Raw genomic sequence first — 17,196 nt, forward strand, 5'->3', positions numbered from 1 at the left:
ACAACAGAACTGAAGGACAGAGTCACACGACAGTACATAAGCCAGCATAAATCTGGCCCTGAATAAGGATGAACACTGAAGGGCAGAGTCTCACGACAGTGTTCAAGTTAACCGTAAAGAAATACAGATTCATTTTCATTTGGATTTCGGTCCCAAAATGCCCAAAATCATCGTGTGCGACATTCACAATGCGTTGTCTAATACACCTGAATACTACCCATATCGATATACTCGATTATCTCTCAACAGTAGTTCTTGTAAGTCTGTTTTTCTTGATCCGTTGTTGGAGGTTTTGATAGTGTTTTAGGATTTCCTTAATTTTAATTCCCGGTTTTATAGTGCCTTCTTTCATTTCATATCCCAAACAGGTGAAGATGTATTTAAGAAAGTACACTTTTTTAAATTTAGCGTTAGTCCTTCTTGTCTAAAAATATCTAGCGCATTCTTGAATATGTCCAAGGTATCTTCTACAGTTGAAACATATAAAAGTACGTCGTCTAAATATAATGAAACATTCCCTCTGATTAGTTCGAGGTTATTTGTCATCAGGCGTTGAAGCACTCTCGGGGCATTTGATAACCCGAAGGGCATACGATTATATATATATAGTCCTTTGGCGGGAGTAACTATGACTCTCTTGGGACCAACTCGGCTCTCTCTGCAATGCAGGAGTGTTCCCGAGGGGGAGACCCCAAGAGGTGAGTCTGTTGCTCCGCCCGTGGAGTGTCGCGGCGCTTCGGCGCCGCGGCATTCCGCGGGTTCAAGGTGTCTTAATTGCACCAGGGGTTTGGTGAGGAGTTCGCTCTCCGATGACCCATGCCCAAGACCGACCATGTGCCTCCTCGGTGGCGACGCTGGTAACCACGGGGTTTCCCCGTGGGCCAAACATGGCGGATCGCTTCTACGTGGCTCCCTGAAGGTGATACGTTCACCAAGCGCCTCCGACCGACCTACGGGCAGGGAGTCACTATTTCGGCGGAGGACAGGGGCATTGGGGTTTGCAGCCCCTTTGCCCTTAACGTTTCGAGCAGGCCCAATAACAAGAAGAGGAGGCAGAAGCCGGCGTCCGCCACTGCGCGCCGGCCCTGCCGAAACAACCGAGGCCGCTGCTCCATCCAATGCCCCCCCCGTGGTTGAACATCCGCCACCCGAAGGTTCGGCAGTGCCACCCGATGGTTTTCCTTGCCCCCAATGTGGCCGATCCTTTTCCAGCTCCAAGGGTCTCGGAGTCCACCGTAGAGCGAAGCATCCCGAGGTCGTGAACAGGGAGATAGTGGTCGCCGAGAAGAAGGTTCGATGGAGTGACAAAGAACTTCGACTTATGGCAAGATCTGAAGCGGAAGCTACTCTTCGGCGCGTGGTCCATATGAACCTCCACCTCCTGGAGTTGGTTCCAGGTAGGGCCCAGGAGTCCATCAAGGGCGTCAGGAGACGCCCCGACTACAAGAGGATGGTTCTGGCTGCTCTCGTCGATCTTCGAGCAGCCCCTAACACCGTTATGGAGGTTGCGCCGAGAAGTAGACCTGCTACCAGATCCACCGCGCCATCCACCGCCACTCCACCACGGGCCCAAGATCTTCACACAGGACCGGCGGCATCCCCTCGGAGTCCTTTGGGGATGGACCTTCGCGCAGCGATGCGGAAGTTAATCCCTGAGGCACGTCCCTTCCCCGAATACCAGGTGGACGTGCTCATCGCCGCTGCCGAGGGACTGCTAAGAGGAGATGACCCGACGGAAGACATCATCGCTTGGTTCCGTCGCGCCATACCCCCCGCCCGCCCTGCGGCCCGTGGACCACCTTCTCGGACCGCTACTCGCCCTGCTGCCGTTGGACGTGGGATGTCTGCAAAGAAGAGGAGGAGACAGGAATACGCCAGAGTCCAGTCCCTGTGGAGGAAGAACCGATCGCGCGCGGCCCATGAGGTTCTGGACGGAACGAGAAGGGCCAACCACAGTTTGGACGAGCTCCATCCGTTCTGGTCCGACCTGTTCGGACTGGAATCGTCCCTATGCGCTGGCCGTTCTGGTGCCACCCAGAACCCCCAGCTCGCAAGTCTTTGGGACCCGATCTCCTGTGAGGAGGTCGAAAACATCAGGATCCCCCCTTCCTCCTCCCCAGGGCTGGATGCGATTTCATCTTCGCGATGGGCTGCTGTTCCCTCCCCTGTCAGGTGCCTCTTGTTCAACACCGTCATGGCCGCAGGGGGATTCCCCGCCGAGCTCCTCGTCACGCGGACAGTGTTCCTCCCGAAGAAGGATCAACCGGAGTCCCCAGGTGACTACAGACCAATTTCCATCGCCTCTGTAGCGGTTCGCCACCTACACCGCATCCTTGCTGTACGCCTTAAGAACCTCCCTATATTCGACGTCAGGCAACGTGCCTTTATCTCGGCCGATGGCTGTGCCGAGAACACCGCCGTCATCGATGCTCTTATTTGGACGGCGAGGATACGTTTGCGAGAGCTTCATGTGGTCACCTTGGATATTTCTAAGGCGTTCGACACCATCTCCCATGAAGCCCTCATTGCTGTCGTCGAACAGACCGGCCTACCACGTGGGTTCGTAGCCTACATAGCCGGTCTCTATGAGGGAGGTACCACCATCTTGATGGAAGGAGCAAGGATGTCACCTCCGGTGCCCGTTAGACGGGGAGTTCGACAGGGTGACCCTCTTTCGCCGCTTCTCTTCAACCTAGCAGTCAACACCATCCTGGCTGCCATACCAAAGGACGTCGGATTTCTACTAGAGGGCACGAAGATCTCCGCCCTCGCTTTCGCCGACGACTTGGTTTTGGTCGCATCTTCCAAATGGGGGATGCAGTCGACGCTTACCAGAGTTGAAGAGGCGGCCGCGGCCATGGGCCTGGAGCTCAACCTCCGAAAGAGCTCTTCGTTCTCCTTAGTGCCAGATGGAAAGGGAAAAAAGATCAAGACCTTGGAGAGGCCGCTATTCCATCTCCAAAGCGGTCTCCTTTCCCCGATCCGAGTTCTGGACACATGGAGATACTTGGGGGTCGAGTTCCAGACCACGGGAGCATGCAGAGCCGAGACGGACTTAAGCACAGCCCTCAACAACATCCAGAGGGCTCCACTCAAGCCTCAGCAACAGCTCCACATCTTGTCCGTCTTTCTCCTGCCCCATTGGTCCTTTCCAACATCACCAAAATGAGGCTGGTGGCTATGGACAGGCAGGTACGGAAGGCCATTAGATCTTGGCTCCGGCTCCCCGAGGACACTCCGACATCCTACTTCCACGCCGCAGCCGCAGATGGCGGCCTCGGAGTTCCCTCTCTACTGACCGGCATCCCCAGTATCATCGTGTCCCGCCTTGGCAAACTAGGGGAGTCCAGCTCGCCGGCGGCTCAGGCAGCATCCCGCACCCAGCGCCTACAACGTAAGCTGGGCTGGGCCAGAAGAATGCTGCGAAGAGCTGGGCTTAATGACATCACCCCGTCTACCAAGGACAGGCATCGGCATTGGGCAATGATGTTGCACGGATCCGTAGATGGCGGCGACCTGAGGGAATGTAACAAGAGCTCCCCCTCATACTCATGGGTTCGCCGCCACCCCGACCAAATTCCTGGCCGGGACTACGTGCAGCATCACCACGTGCGAATCAACACCCTTCCCACACGGATTAGGACCTCTAGAGGAGAGCGACGCAACGATCGGCAAGTGACATGCCGAGCTGGCTGCGTCGCCACCGAGACAGCAGCACATGTCATCCAGTGCTGCTGGAGGACTCATGGGGGAAGAGTGAAGAGGCACGACGCCCTTTGCCGCTCCATTGCCAAGGGACTTGTCGCCAAGGGCTGGTCAGTGGAGGAGGAACCGAGATTGCAGACTCCCGGCGGACTCAGGAAACCGGACATCATCGCCAGGAGAGGTACAGAGGGCCTCATCGTTGACGCCCAAGTCGTGACGGCATCAAAACCCTTGGACGTTTCTCATCGTTCCAAGGTCGCTTATTATGCCAACGACCCGGGTGTCCTGGATGCCGTTTCCCAACGTCTCCAGGTTCCCCGAGAAGCCATCAAGACCACGACTTGTACCATCTCCTGGCGTGGCATCTGGAGTCCTGCATCCCACCAACAGCTGGCCGCCGCAGGACTTCCCCACCATCTACTGGCAGGCTTAACCACCAGGGTATTGCAGGGGTCACATACCAACTGGCAACCAGATGACGGCGATCAAACACCCTACCCGTCATCCCAGGGAGGGCATTGGATAGAACCAGGACCCAGCAGTGTCCAGGAGCGTCCTGCAGCCGCTCCGTTGTCTTTTGTCTTGTGTTTGTAATATGTTATGTATTATATTTTGTCCATATTGTTTGTAATGTATTTGTAGCTGCACAATAAATGTATAAAATTGTAAACGCAGTATATCGTTTGGAAGATTCCTCTAGTTGCACTTGGTGGTAGCCCGATTTCATGTCTTGGCTGATGAAGTATTTTCCTGTGTGCAATTTAAATGGGAAGCCGGATACTTGCTTCAATGAAAACAGCGCCATCGTAGTCGTCGTTGTATACTTGGACGTCCCCCAGCGATTTGGTGGAATAACTGTTTCTTTGAATATTCGTAGAATTAATTTTCTACCTGTTGGTTTTGGTTATATTAAGTTTAATTCCTTTGACATTCGTTTGAAAAATCACAGTGAAGTATCATCTTTCAATATAAAGATATCAGGAAGTTCTGAAAAATTCCTACTAAGTAATACAAGTACCTCCTGGACAGTGTTTGATACTACATATGCGGTATTGGTGCCTCTATTTCGTCTATTTGTGTAATGAAGGATGTAGTTCTGGTAGAATATATGGTCCCTTTAGTAGAGCGCAGGAACATCCCAGATCCACGTAAGCCGTTGACGGTATTCCATTGAGGGTTATATTCTTGTAGTCATACAGTCCCTTTAGTTTAACTGCCTTTTTTTTCAAAAAGAAACTTTCTTCAAGATGTTAAGGACGCCTGCAAAACTTGCAACGTATTTCTAAAGACTTATTTGAAATGTTTTCTTCGCAAAATTTCGCCATATGTCCGAGTTTACTACATCGATAGCATGTAATTGTTCGATTAGTCTGTTGAATTATCTTGTTCTTTTCGGACTTTGTGTACCTTACTTTCGAGTAGAATTTAGATGATCCACTTGAATGGGATGGTTCAGATTTCTCGGTGAGGATGCTGAGATAAGATAAAAGGGCCTCAGGAGTCTGATGTTTTCCTGCTTTGGCTCCTATAACTACTACATTATCGTATATACCTCCTATAATACAAGATACAGCATTTGTACACTTACATTACAGGTACTTAGTAAGGTCATCTTCTCGTAATAATACCTCACATAGAATTCGTTCGTGGTCTATTCTTTCTTGTAAGTTCGCTTAACATTCTCCAATTAGCGGAAAACTCAACACTAATTTTGCATTCCATTCAGCTTAAGGCAGGCATATTCTATGAAGAGATAGAAAAATAATGTCTTATATTTGATAATATTTGAAATAGAGATAAAAGAGCACAAGGAAAAGAGGGAGTTGGAAAGAGTTATAAAAGGAAAGATGGGATTGAAGGTAGAAGTGAATATGAAAATATGGAAAATTAAAAGGAACATATATGGAGCAAAGATGGAGCAGTTGGAAGATAAGATGGATAAGGAGACGGAGGTAAATATAAGAGATAATATGACTATGGAAGAGAGAAGAAGAACAGAAGTTGTTGGAGCAAAAGGTAAAATAGGAGAGGAAAATAAATGGAGAAAAGGTGGTCAAGATTGGGTACAAGAAAATAATAATGAACGATGTAGTATGGGTATGGGATGAACAAAACGAAAACTTGGCAAAAACAAAAGGAAACGGACAATTCGTGGGGAAAAAGAAGGCTATGCACCGGCATAACAGTAGGTGGATAAGAAGGAGGAAGGTGAACTAAGATATTTAAAACAGTCAGCGTTTCTCTCCGACGGCCGATAAAGAGAGGCATACCTTCTCATCATTGCAGTGTTTTCCAGGATAATAAAAGTCAAACGGATGAATAAAATATGTAGTAATCCAATCTGCCGAGCTTATTTTTGCATTGTGAATGTAAACATATAACAAATGTAAGAAGTAAGTCTACTTCTTAGAATTTTGTTTATTCCTTAGACTAATTTATTGGCCTGCTAAACAAACGCTTGAAGCCAGTAAGCTCAGCTAAGATCTAATCATTTTTAGTGTGTGTGGTGTTTCGTGCGTGTGCTTTTAGAAAGGACTGAATTGTTATAGTTGTGAAATTAATCAACAATTATCGGTGAGTTTACTCACAGAGCATTTCCATGTCCACCAAAATATCAGAATTGCTAAATTCTTGCTGATTTGATTAACATATTACTGTTTTGGCATTTTTGTCTTATTTCATTAAAGAGATTAAAATTCAAGTATCTGAGCCGTGCAATTCTCTTTAAGAAGTGACGCTATTACGGAGTGCTTGAGTCGTTGGCGAAAATCCGTTAATTATTAATTACCACTGACTTCGCATATAAAACAAATGGCATTTAGGCGAATTGGTCGCTCATACTTTTGTTTTGTTCCAGCGCGTCGTGTCACCTTATACTGAGAAATTTTCCATTTAACACAATCAGTTTTAGTTTTTTTTTTGTAAAATAGTTCCTATATATTGTTTTTCCTTTTTTTTATAAATATATTTTACTTTAATTAATATTTTTTTTGGGAGTCTGAAGTAATTTGTGTCACACAATGAATCTTTTAAATAAATAAATCATCATCAATATGCGTTATATGATCTCTATAAACTTTATTATTGTGACTCAATGTAAAACAAAATGAAGGGACTTATGGGATACAAACAGGTATCTTACTTCTCACATTTTTTTTTTGTTGAGTAAATATTAGGAACTAGGTTTTACCCTCAACTTCTCACATAAAACTAATTTTTAAACTAAGCAATCATTTGGTATGTATAATATACTGCAAGAATTAATGTCATTATATCATCCCAGGAGCCTTATTCATTCCTACAAAACAGTTTTCGGAAAAATTGAGACTTAGGTACATATATATGTGTTTCGTTATATTTACTTTAAATGAATCTTACACAATAATTGGTGAGTGCTATTTATATAATAAATTTGTCCACACATTTGTTTACATAACATATTTAATTTTTTTCTCGTAATTTTATATTACATACACCTATATTCTATATAAAACATTGTATTGCATAAAATAATTAAGGCATTTAGTATGTTGTACCTTTTTTGAAAATATTTTTTCTAATAATTTTAATAAATCTGATGTTCATATGAAGTTTTCGGTGGTACATAATTGAATATAATTGTAAATTTATTTTTTTGTATTGTGGCCCAGTTCACATTTCGGCATTTTGCATTAGTCCAATAATGTATGTCCTAGATTATCGCCTAAAGGAACGATTAATAAATTTTCCACGAAATAAATGGCAACTTAAACCTTAAAATAGATACTACGCCTTCTACCAAGTTTTTTGTTTTAATTAATTAAACATATAATCTTGCATGACAGTTCGACATCACTGTAACTCTTTAATTGATTGTTTTTTTGTTGTAAAATATTACAAATTATGTTGCAATTATGTATTGCTATATAATCAACATTACGTCGTGACGTAGGTACATACATATGTATATGCTTAGTTTCAATTAAAATTAATTCTTGTGCTAATTTACTTTCATTTAACTTTCAATAAACAATTTATACAATATTTAGGATTAAAGAAGTTTATGCTATAAGAATATGTAGATGTGGAGTTATAATTTATTATATTTAAAAGTAATATTGTGGATTTCAGTATATAAAACCTTGTTAGTTTGATCGTTTTTTTGTAGCAGTTTTTTCATTTTACTTCGGCATTTTGGAAAATACTCAAATAGCAAAAATAATAAAGACAAGAAAAGACTTACTTCAAATTCGCCACAGAACGTATTTTATAAAAGTNATTAACCATGATTCTCAATCACCTAAAAAATTCTGTTAATTATTTATTATAATATGTATTCTACTGTTTGATTGGATATAATAAAAATATGTAGATGCCTAAATAGTTCACGTAGTCCTCGATAAAACCTACTACTTTCGACAGATTTTCTGTCTTTGCCACTAATTAGTCCGTTCCAGACTTTAAAATCCTCTTTAAATTTTGATTTAACAAGTGTTCTAGTATAGTGTTTTATTGGTAAAAAATCGATTTGTAAGCAAAAGATGTCATAAGCACCTAAATTTAAGAAAATTATGAAAACTAAAAAAAGTTCATGTCTTTTTGAAGTATACTTTTATAATCTATTTTGTCTCCAATAGAAGTCATATAATCATAAAAAAGGTAAACATCTTAGAAAAATAATAATGAAAATACAAAAAAATGTAATACTAAAATATAAGTCAAGTGTGAAACGCCGCATGGTGAAAAATAGTAAAAGATGCAGATTACATTATTATTTTGTAACATATTGCGACTCATCAACTGTATTAAGAGTAAGTAAGTAACAGAGAGTAATAATAAATGTTATAAATTTCGCACCTTATAAGAAAAGAAACTTTAATTTTTATTGCTACATTCTTTTTCCAAATTGTAACTTTTTCTTTAAAATTGCCCTTCCTCATCAAATGAAAACAAGCTCAGGTTTTATTAATAATGCTCCCTAAGATTTATGTACTATTAATTTTAGAGTATATACTTACTCAATTAAATTATGAAGCTAACACTGCAGAATATAAAGTCGGAGTAACAAACTTTTTAGATATCAAAAATGCTCATGCACATTTGATAACAAAAATCACTATAAATCGAGAAAACAATGTGGAAACCACTACAATCCAAAATAAATGTGGAAATCCCGATCGCGCTTCTTATATTTCTTTACAAAGCCATTTGTCATATTTGTAGTTAAGGGTACTCAAAAGATTAAGATGATAAGGAATGAAGTGTAATAAGTTTTAGTAGCAATTTTATAAATCGATACTTAAAAACGAAATATTTTAAAAACAGATACCGCAATCTTGTTATTGCAACATAATTATAAAAAAAACTAAGTCTTATAAGAACTGTTTGAAAAAAATACTCGTATATTTCAATTATAAGTAGACACATATATATTAGTTTTTGATGAAAAGTATTTGGCAACAGGAAGTAGCATTAATAATATGACAGCTTATCAAAAGACATGATTTCTAGTATCGATGCGAATCGCACTAATTGTAGAACATCTACGTACTACATATTAAATCTTGATAAATAAAAATACTGTGATAATGTAGATTTTAAACAACTTCGTTGTGCACAATTATGACACAGTAGTAACAGTATACTTTTTAAACAATTGTTTTTTTAACAATAGCTATTTTAATGCATCTACTCTTCACACTTGGAGCTTTTTAAAAATTTTCGATACCCAATGTCTCCGTATTCCTTACACATTCCAAATGGTAGTGTGTAAAATAACTTTGGCCAACTTCGACCACAACAATAATGCATTACAACATATTATTATTATGATTTGGTATTGTTGTTTACCAGAATGTACGTGGACCACAAACCAAATTAGACAATTTTCGGCTGATTGAAGTGCTGAAGATCTGTGACGTTCTTATCCTAGGTGAGAGGCTGCATGATTGTGAACCACTCGGGCTGGACAGCTTCATTATNTCGCTTTTGGAAGACCTTTTAAATAAATAAGGGTACCAAACACTTTATCCCAGTAAGGAGAACTCACACCAAAACCTAATAAATAAAACATGTGTGTTATATGATCTCTATAAACTTTATTATTGTGACTCAATGTAAAACAAAATGAAGGGACTTATGGGATACAAACAGGTATCTTACTTCTCACATTTTTTTTTTGTTGAGTAAATATTAGGAACTAGGTTTTACCCTCAACTTCTCACATAAAACTAATTTTTAAACTAAGCAATCATTTGGTATGTATAATATACTGCAAGAATTAATGTCATTATATCATCCCAGGAGCCTTATTCATTCCTACAAAACAGTTTTCGGAAAAATTGAGACTTAGGTACATATATATGTGTTTCGTTATATTTACTTTAAATGAATCTTACACAATAATTGGTGAGTGCTATTTATATAATAAATTTGTCCACACATTTGTTTACATAACATATTTAATTTTTTTCTCGTAATTTTATATTACATACACCTATATTCTATATAAAACATTGTATTGCATAAAATAATTAAGGCATTTAGTATGTTGTACCTTTTTTGAAAATATTTTTTCTAATAATTTTAATAAATCTGATGTTCATATGAAGTTTTCGGTGGTACATAATTGAATATAATTGTAAATTTATTTTTTTGTATTGTGGCCCAGTTCACATTTCGGCATTTTGCATTAGTCCAATAATGTATGTCCTAGATTATCGCCTAAAGGAACGATTAATAAATTTTCCACGAAATAAATGGCAACTTAAACCTTAAAATAGATACTACGCCTTCTACCAAGTTTTTTGTTTTAATTAATTAAACATATAATCTTGCATGACAGTTCGACATCACTGTAACTCTTTAATTGATTGTTTTTTTGTTGTAAAATATTACAAATTATGTTGCAATTATGTATTGCTATATAATCAACATTACGTCGTGACGTAGGTACATACATATGTATATGCTTAGTTTCAATTAAAATTAATTCTTGTGCTAATTTACTTTCATTTAACTTTCAATAAACAATTTATACAATATTTAGGATTAAAGAAGTTTATGCTATAAGAATATGTAGATGTGGAGTTATAATTTATTATATTTAAAAGTAATATTGTGGATTTCAGTATATAAAACCTTGTTAGTTTGATCGTTTTTTTGTAGCAGTTTTTTCATTTTACTTCGGCATTTTGGAAAATACTCAAATAGCAAAAATAATAAAGACAAGAAAAGACTTACTTCAAATTCGCCACAGAACGTATTTTATAAAAGTATGTTGTGATGAATTTGGGGGAAAGTTTTTTCTTGTTCTTATTATTCACCGCAATCTCCTTTGTAATTTTACTCAAATGGCATGAAAAATCTGTTATTTGAAAAGCATAAAAGTTGTAGTAGACAGACTAGAGAATTGTGCATGGTTCTGACAAGAACCGGGTTTAGTTTAGCGTTGGACACTTTTCAGCATCTATGATGAGAGTTGACACTATTGCGGTATTAGAAGATTGACACAATTTTAGCATCCGAAGATATGTGAGATTTACAGCTATTTATACTATCGTACATTTATTTACATGATTTTTATGAAAAAAGTTAGTTCAACAAGTAACAGTTGTGTACGCACATAACTCTGACCCAGTTGTCGTATTGTGTTGCGATTTTACGATGCTAGGCACAAAGGAATCACAGTTTTTTTGAAATGATATACTTTTAAATTATACCAATAAATCGTACACCCTACGGTTCTGTTATTCTTTTTAAAGTGTTTCAAATTAAACAAATTTGATTTCTTAAAAATAAACGAAAAATTAGATGTATTAACTCTACATGTTCATAAACTTTGCTTAAAATGATCCGAAGAACGATATATTTCAAAGCTAAAACAAGGTGTACCTACTTAGAACTATGCGAATTATATTTGTATTTTAAAACTTAGCCCAGGCCAAAATTTATGGTATTGATTAATTTATTTATTTTTGTTGTAAAGGTGCAGTTTACGTTGTTTTCCATAAATTGTTTTCGAGTGTTGCAATGCTAAAGGAAGATTCAAAATTTGCAACAACGCTAGGAAGTTACAACTATATTATCGGAACTTAATTGCCACATCTCGTACATCATTTTTCGATATTTATAAGTATTCCACATTCTCATGATTTAATGTTAGACGGCATTTTTATTACGTGTTTTTGGTTTATATCGTGCAAGCTTTATTTGTAACTTTCCCAATACTTGCTACAATGATCTATTTGCAATTTGATAATTTTAGTCCATTCCTGTTTCAAAACACAACTCTTGGTTTCGAGTGTTCAGATTAACAAATAACAATAACAAAAAATCATTTGAGCCAAAGTTTCATATTTATATCACACAGGGTTCGAATTTCTCGTATGCTGCAAGTTGTATGAATCATCGTTGCTTGCTCCTTACAGGCGGATCACGGGATAGAGCTCTGATATTAACTTTGAAAGAATCAATCAAATCACGAATAAAATCAATAATGTGTCGTCCGAAATTGGCCAATCGCGTCCAACGATTTTAAATTGCCACCGTGACATCTCTATACTATGGAATATCAATATACCGAGCGTTTCTAGACTGTTTTCAGATTCGATGCTGTGTTTTCTTTAGGGCTTTTTGGCCGTGGTCCGTGGAATATTACTTCACTCACACTTCACTTACTACACTCAGTAAGATTCCACGGACCACGCCCAAAAAGCCCGGAAGAAAACACAGCATCGATGTATGTCGGCCGTGAAAGCCTAAGAACTGTATTCAGATTTTAAATGTTTGAAATTACATATTTATTATTGTGGAAAATATTATTTCAAGAATACGGCGCCCTTAAGAGGAGGCTTGAAGATGTTCGAGGTCTTAAATGCATTATACGTTTTGAAATTATCTCTTCAGTAATAGGTAGTAGCATGATCATCAGTCACTTACGCTAATTTTTATTCAAGAGGTATTGTGACAAAGATTTTACAGGGAGGTTGTGAAAATGCAGTAAAAAATGTATTCAGAGGAGCAGGTTGATTATAGTAATAACAGAAGAGAACAATAACAAAAAAAAAATTGCGCAGTGAGATATTTACAAAATAAAAAAATATACCAAGAGCACGTGTGACAATAAGCTGTAAGATGTTGAGGTGTGGAAATACACATATACACAACTCATTATTATTTCATTTTATTTTAAAACTTTAATGTAACAAATACAAAATAAAATGAATCTCGACCTGCAAGATTCTTTCCTATGCTTACAAACGTAAATGAGTAAAATAAATAGACTATTGCATTATTATTTAAACAAATTGTCAGTCTTTATTAAGAAGAACTAGTAACTCAGTACCCATTAGGTATTTGTTTAGAATTCTGTAGGAATTGTCCAATTTATCGCTTTTGGAAGACCTTTTAAATAAATAAGGGTACCAAACACTTTATCCCAGTAAGGAGAACTCACACCAAAACCTAATAAATAAAACATGTGTCAATATAAATAGTTAAGTAGTTACTACTCTTTGGATGGTGTAAACTTACCGTCATTTTTGAAGTCAAAATGATGTTTATTGTGATATCTCTTTAAATCATATAGGAAAGTCTCAGCTGCAGGACAGCCATGATGAAGATAAAAATGAGTCATATCATAAATTAAGTACCCTGTAAAGAATAAACAGAAAAATAGTTTGAATGTCAAACAAAGCCTGTTTCGCAAAATTTAGAAATTAGAAATGTTTTTAAAAGAAGGTGTATTTCTCAATGCTTAAAGAAATAGGCCTAATAACTTAATTAGTGGAAAGCACTGATTGTTAGTTGAAACTCCAAGCAATTGTGTTTTGTAAAATTTAACAGCTGCAGATAATTTTTTCTAAAAAAAATATGTTTTCGAATGTACATATTATGTACACAAAAAAACTTAAGTTGATTAGGCACTGTCAACAACTGAAAACAACATTTGTATGTAAATGTAGAGTCTATAGTAAATAAATACCTATTTCCCATTTTTAAAGAGAAACACTTAAGATAAGACACGGATAAAAAAAGAATGGTATCTCACTGATAACGCTTGTAACTGAAAGGATTCTGAACTGTAATTTCTCCCCGAAATTATCTCTATTTTTTTCTAAATGTAAAAAATCCGAATCTACAGTATTTGTACATAATGTCATATTTTTATTGCTACAAATTCTTGAAACGGTTGTATTGCCTTCGTAGCTCTACTCTGCAGCACCTCGGTCAGTAAAATTAAAAGTTGCCACCCGCAATTGCCTTTGTAAAAATTTATTGTAAAGGTCTGTCTATTTCTAACTGAAATGAAGTTTCATAGTTTCATACTGACCGCATAGTTAGTGCAAAATATGTTTTGAAAATTGTTCAATTTTCCTTGTAAATAGCGTCAAAATATTACCGGTCTCTAACGTGACTATAACCAACTTCTACTGGATTCTATTGTATCAAACACAATCTTCAGTGCATTACGTATTAAAGTATTAATATTGTCAGATAATAATGCATAGAAGATTACATGTAAGACATGTAATTTTCAAATCTTCTAATGTAATATTAAATGTTACTGTTACAGTACCTAAACAGAAACCTCCAAATGTTAAATCTACCATGTGTGAAGGGAGAAGCCATGTAAATAGGTAATAAAAAGCTATTCCTATAATTCCTGCAGGCAGTGGTGGAAATAATAGACGATCTGCATCAAATGGAACCTTATGATGTATTCCGTGGATCATAAAATTTAGTGTTATTAGGAATGGAGAGGTTTTTGGATCTAAGTGAAATAACCATCGGTGAAGGGAGTACTCAGCAATAGACCATAAGCAAAGCCCAAATAATATGATCAGTGGAACATGCCATTGTGAAGTACCTAAAAAATAATCGTTATTAATACTAATTTTAAGTTTTCAATTTATTAAAATTATTATATATAAGACAAAGTATAAAATTAAAGTCAAACTTATCATTATATAGAATATCAGTAATACATAAGCGATATATTACATTATTGCTAGTTGGAGTTTTATATATAAAGTGAAAGTAATTAAAATTGGAACTGACGTAAACATTGCAAAATTTAGTGAATCCATAATTTATTGGCTATAAATGCAATTGCAATCCATTATTGTAATCTATCCTGATTCTTATGACAATGATATCGACATATATGACTTAACTTATTATTATATTGATTACTTACCTTTATTTGCATCATGGTATGAGAAAAATCCAGTATAGAAGAAGAAACTTATTATTGGAACCCAAACTAAAACAACGCTGTACCAAGAAGTTCTTGTAACACTTTCTAGGAATGAATTAGAAAATAATCTTACTGGTCGATCTACTGGAGATTCCACCCAGGTAGTATACATAGATCCTAATTTTCCTACCTGCAGTAGTAACGGTTTTGACCAATCTACCAAGTGCTAATCAAATAAAAAGAAATCATTAAGCATTCTCGAGTAAATTGTATTCTTAGGTTATTCGATAATATTTTCTCAATGAAGATTTGTTTGCACCAACCTCTAGATCTTCTACACCTTCTACTTGATCTTTTCCTAAACCACGAGTTTTACTTTCTGAGAATTCTTTCATTAAGTAAAATGCTGCATTGGAGGCATGGTAATTTTTCAGTAATTCTTCAGGAACTTCTTTATTTTTATAGGATTTTAAATAATTGTACCCTCCTGGGTGGTTTTGTAGAAAGTCTGTTAAGTCGTAGCTGTTGCCTTTATAATTAAGTTTGAATTTCATTTCAGACATTTTAAGAATACTTCAAATACCTGGAAAGAAACAAAATACGATTAATTAACCATGATTCTCAATCACCTAAAAAATTCTGTTAATTATTTATTATAATATGTATTCTACTGTTTGATTGGATATAATAAAAATATGTAGATGCCTAAATAGTTCACGTAGTCCTCGATAAAACCTACTACTTTCGACAGATTTTCTGTCTTTGCCACTAATTAGTCCGTTCCAGACTTTAAAATCCTCTTTAAATTTTGATTTAACAAGTGTTCTAGTATAGTGTTTTATTGGTAAAAAATCGATTTGTAAGCAAAAGATGTCATAAGCACCTAAATTTAAGAAAATTATGAAAACTAAAAAAAGTTCATGTCTTTTTGAAGTATACTTTTATAATCTATTTTGTCTCCAATAGAAGTCATATAATCATAAAAAAGGTAAACATCTTAGAAAAATAATAATGAAAATACAAAAAAATGTAATACTAAAATATAAGTCAAGTGTGAAACGCCGCATGGTGAAAAATAGTAAAAGATGCAGATTACATTATTATTTTGTAACATATTGCGACTCATCAACTGTATTAAGAGTAAGTAAGTAACAGAGAGTAATAATAAATGTTATAAATTTCGCACCTTATAAGAAAAGAAACTTTAATTTTTATTGCTACATTCTTTTTCCAAATTGTAACTTTTTCTTTAAAATTGCCCTTCCTCATCAAATGAAAACAAGCTCAGGTTTTATTAATAATGCTCCCTAAGATTTATGTACTATTAATTTTAGAGTATATACTTACTCAATTAAATTATGAAGCTAACACTGCAGAATATAAAGTCGGAGTAACAAACTTTTTAGATATCAAAAATGCTCATGCACATTTGATAACAAAAATCACTATAAATCGAGAAAACAATGTGGAAACCACTACAATCCAAAATAAATGTGGAAATCCCGATCGCGCTTCTTATATTTCTTTACAAAGCCATTTGTCATATTTGTAGTTAAGGGTACTCAAAAGATTAAGATGATAAGGAATGAAGTGTAATAAGTTTTAGTAGCAATTTTATAAATCGATACTTAAAAACGAAATATTTTAAAAACAGATACCGCAATCTTGTTATTGCAACATAATTATAAAAAAAACTAAGTCTTATAAGAACTGTTTGAAAAAAATACTCGTATATTTCAATTATAAGTAGACACATATATATTAGTTTTTGATGAAAAGTATTTGGCAACAGGAAGTAGCATTAATAATATGACAGCTTATCAAAAGACATGATTTCTAGTATCGATGCGAATCGCACTAATTGTAGAACATCTACGTACTACATATTAAATCTTGATAAATAAAAATACTGTGATAATGTAGATTTTAAACAACTTCGTTGTGCACAATTATGACACAGTAGTAACAGTATACTTTTTAAACAATTGTTTTTTTAACAATAGCTATTTTAATGCATCTACTCTTCACACTTGGAGCTTTTTAAAAATTTTCGATACCCAATGTCTCCGTATTCCTTACACATTCCAAATGGTAGTGTGTAAAATAACTTTGGCCAACTTCGACCACAACAATAATGCATTACAACATATTATTATGATTTGGTATTGTTGTTTACCAGAATGTACGTGGACCACAAACCAAATTAGACAATTTTCGGCTGATTGAAGTGCTGAAGATCTGTGACGTTCTTATCCTAGGTGAGAGGCTGCATGATTGTGAACCACTCGGGCTGGACAGCTTCATTATCTTCC

The 17,196-nt window shown here is 36.6% G+C and overlaps 1 protein-coding gene across 1 annotated transcript; it reads right to left on the bottom strand.

Moving 5' to 3' along the window:
- Positions 1-12,976: 12,976 nt before the first annotated feature.
- LOC108737020 (dihydroceramide fatty acyl 2-hydroxylase FAH2) lies at positions 12,977-16,389 on the bottom strand. Its single transcript, XM_025980530.1, has 6 exons — positions 16,232-16,389; positions 15,208-15,467; positions 14,885-15,110; positions 14,264-14,554; positions 13,219-13,338; positions 12,977-13,149 (listed from the first exon to the last, which is right to left on the bottom strand). Exons 2-6 carry the CDS (start codon positions 15,445-15,447, stop codon positions 13,046-13,048), a joined length of 981 nt encoding a protein of 326 aa, XP_025836315.1. The 5' UTR covers positions 15,448-15,467; positions 16,232-16,389; the 3' UTR covers positions 12,977-13,045.
- Positions 16,390-17,196: the final 807 nt, after the last annotated feature.

This window comes from Agrilus planipennis, unplaced genomic scaffold (assembly GCF_000699045.2).
Source record: "Agrilus planipennis isolate EAB-ADULT unplaced genomic scaffold, Apla_2.0 scaffold113, whole genome shotgun sequence".
Lineage (NCBI taxonomy): Eukaryota > Metazoa > Arthropoda > Insecta > Coleoptera > Buprestidae > Agrilus > Agrilus planipennis.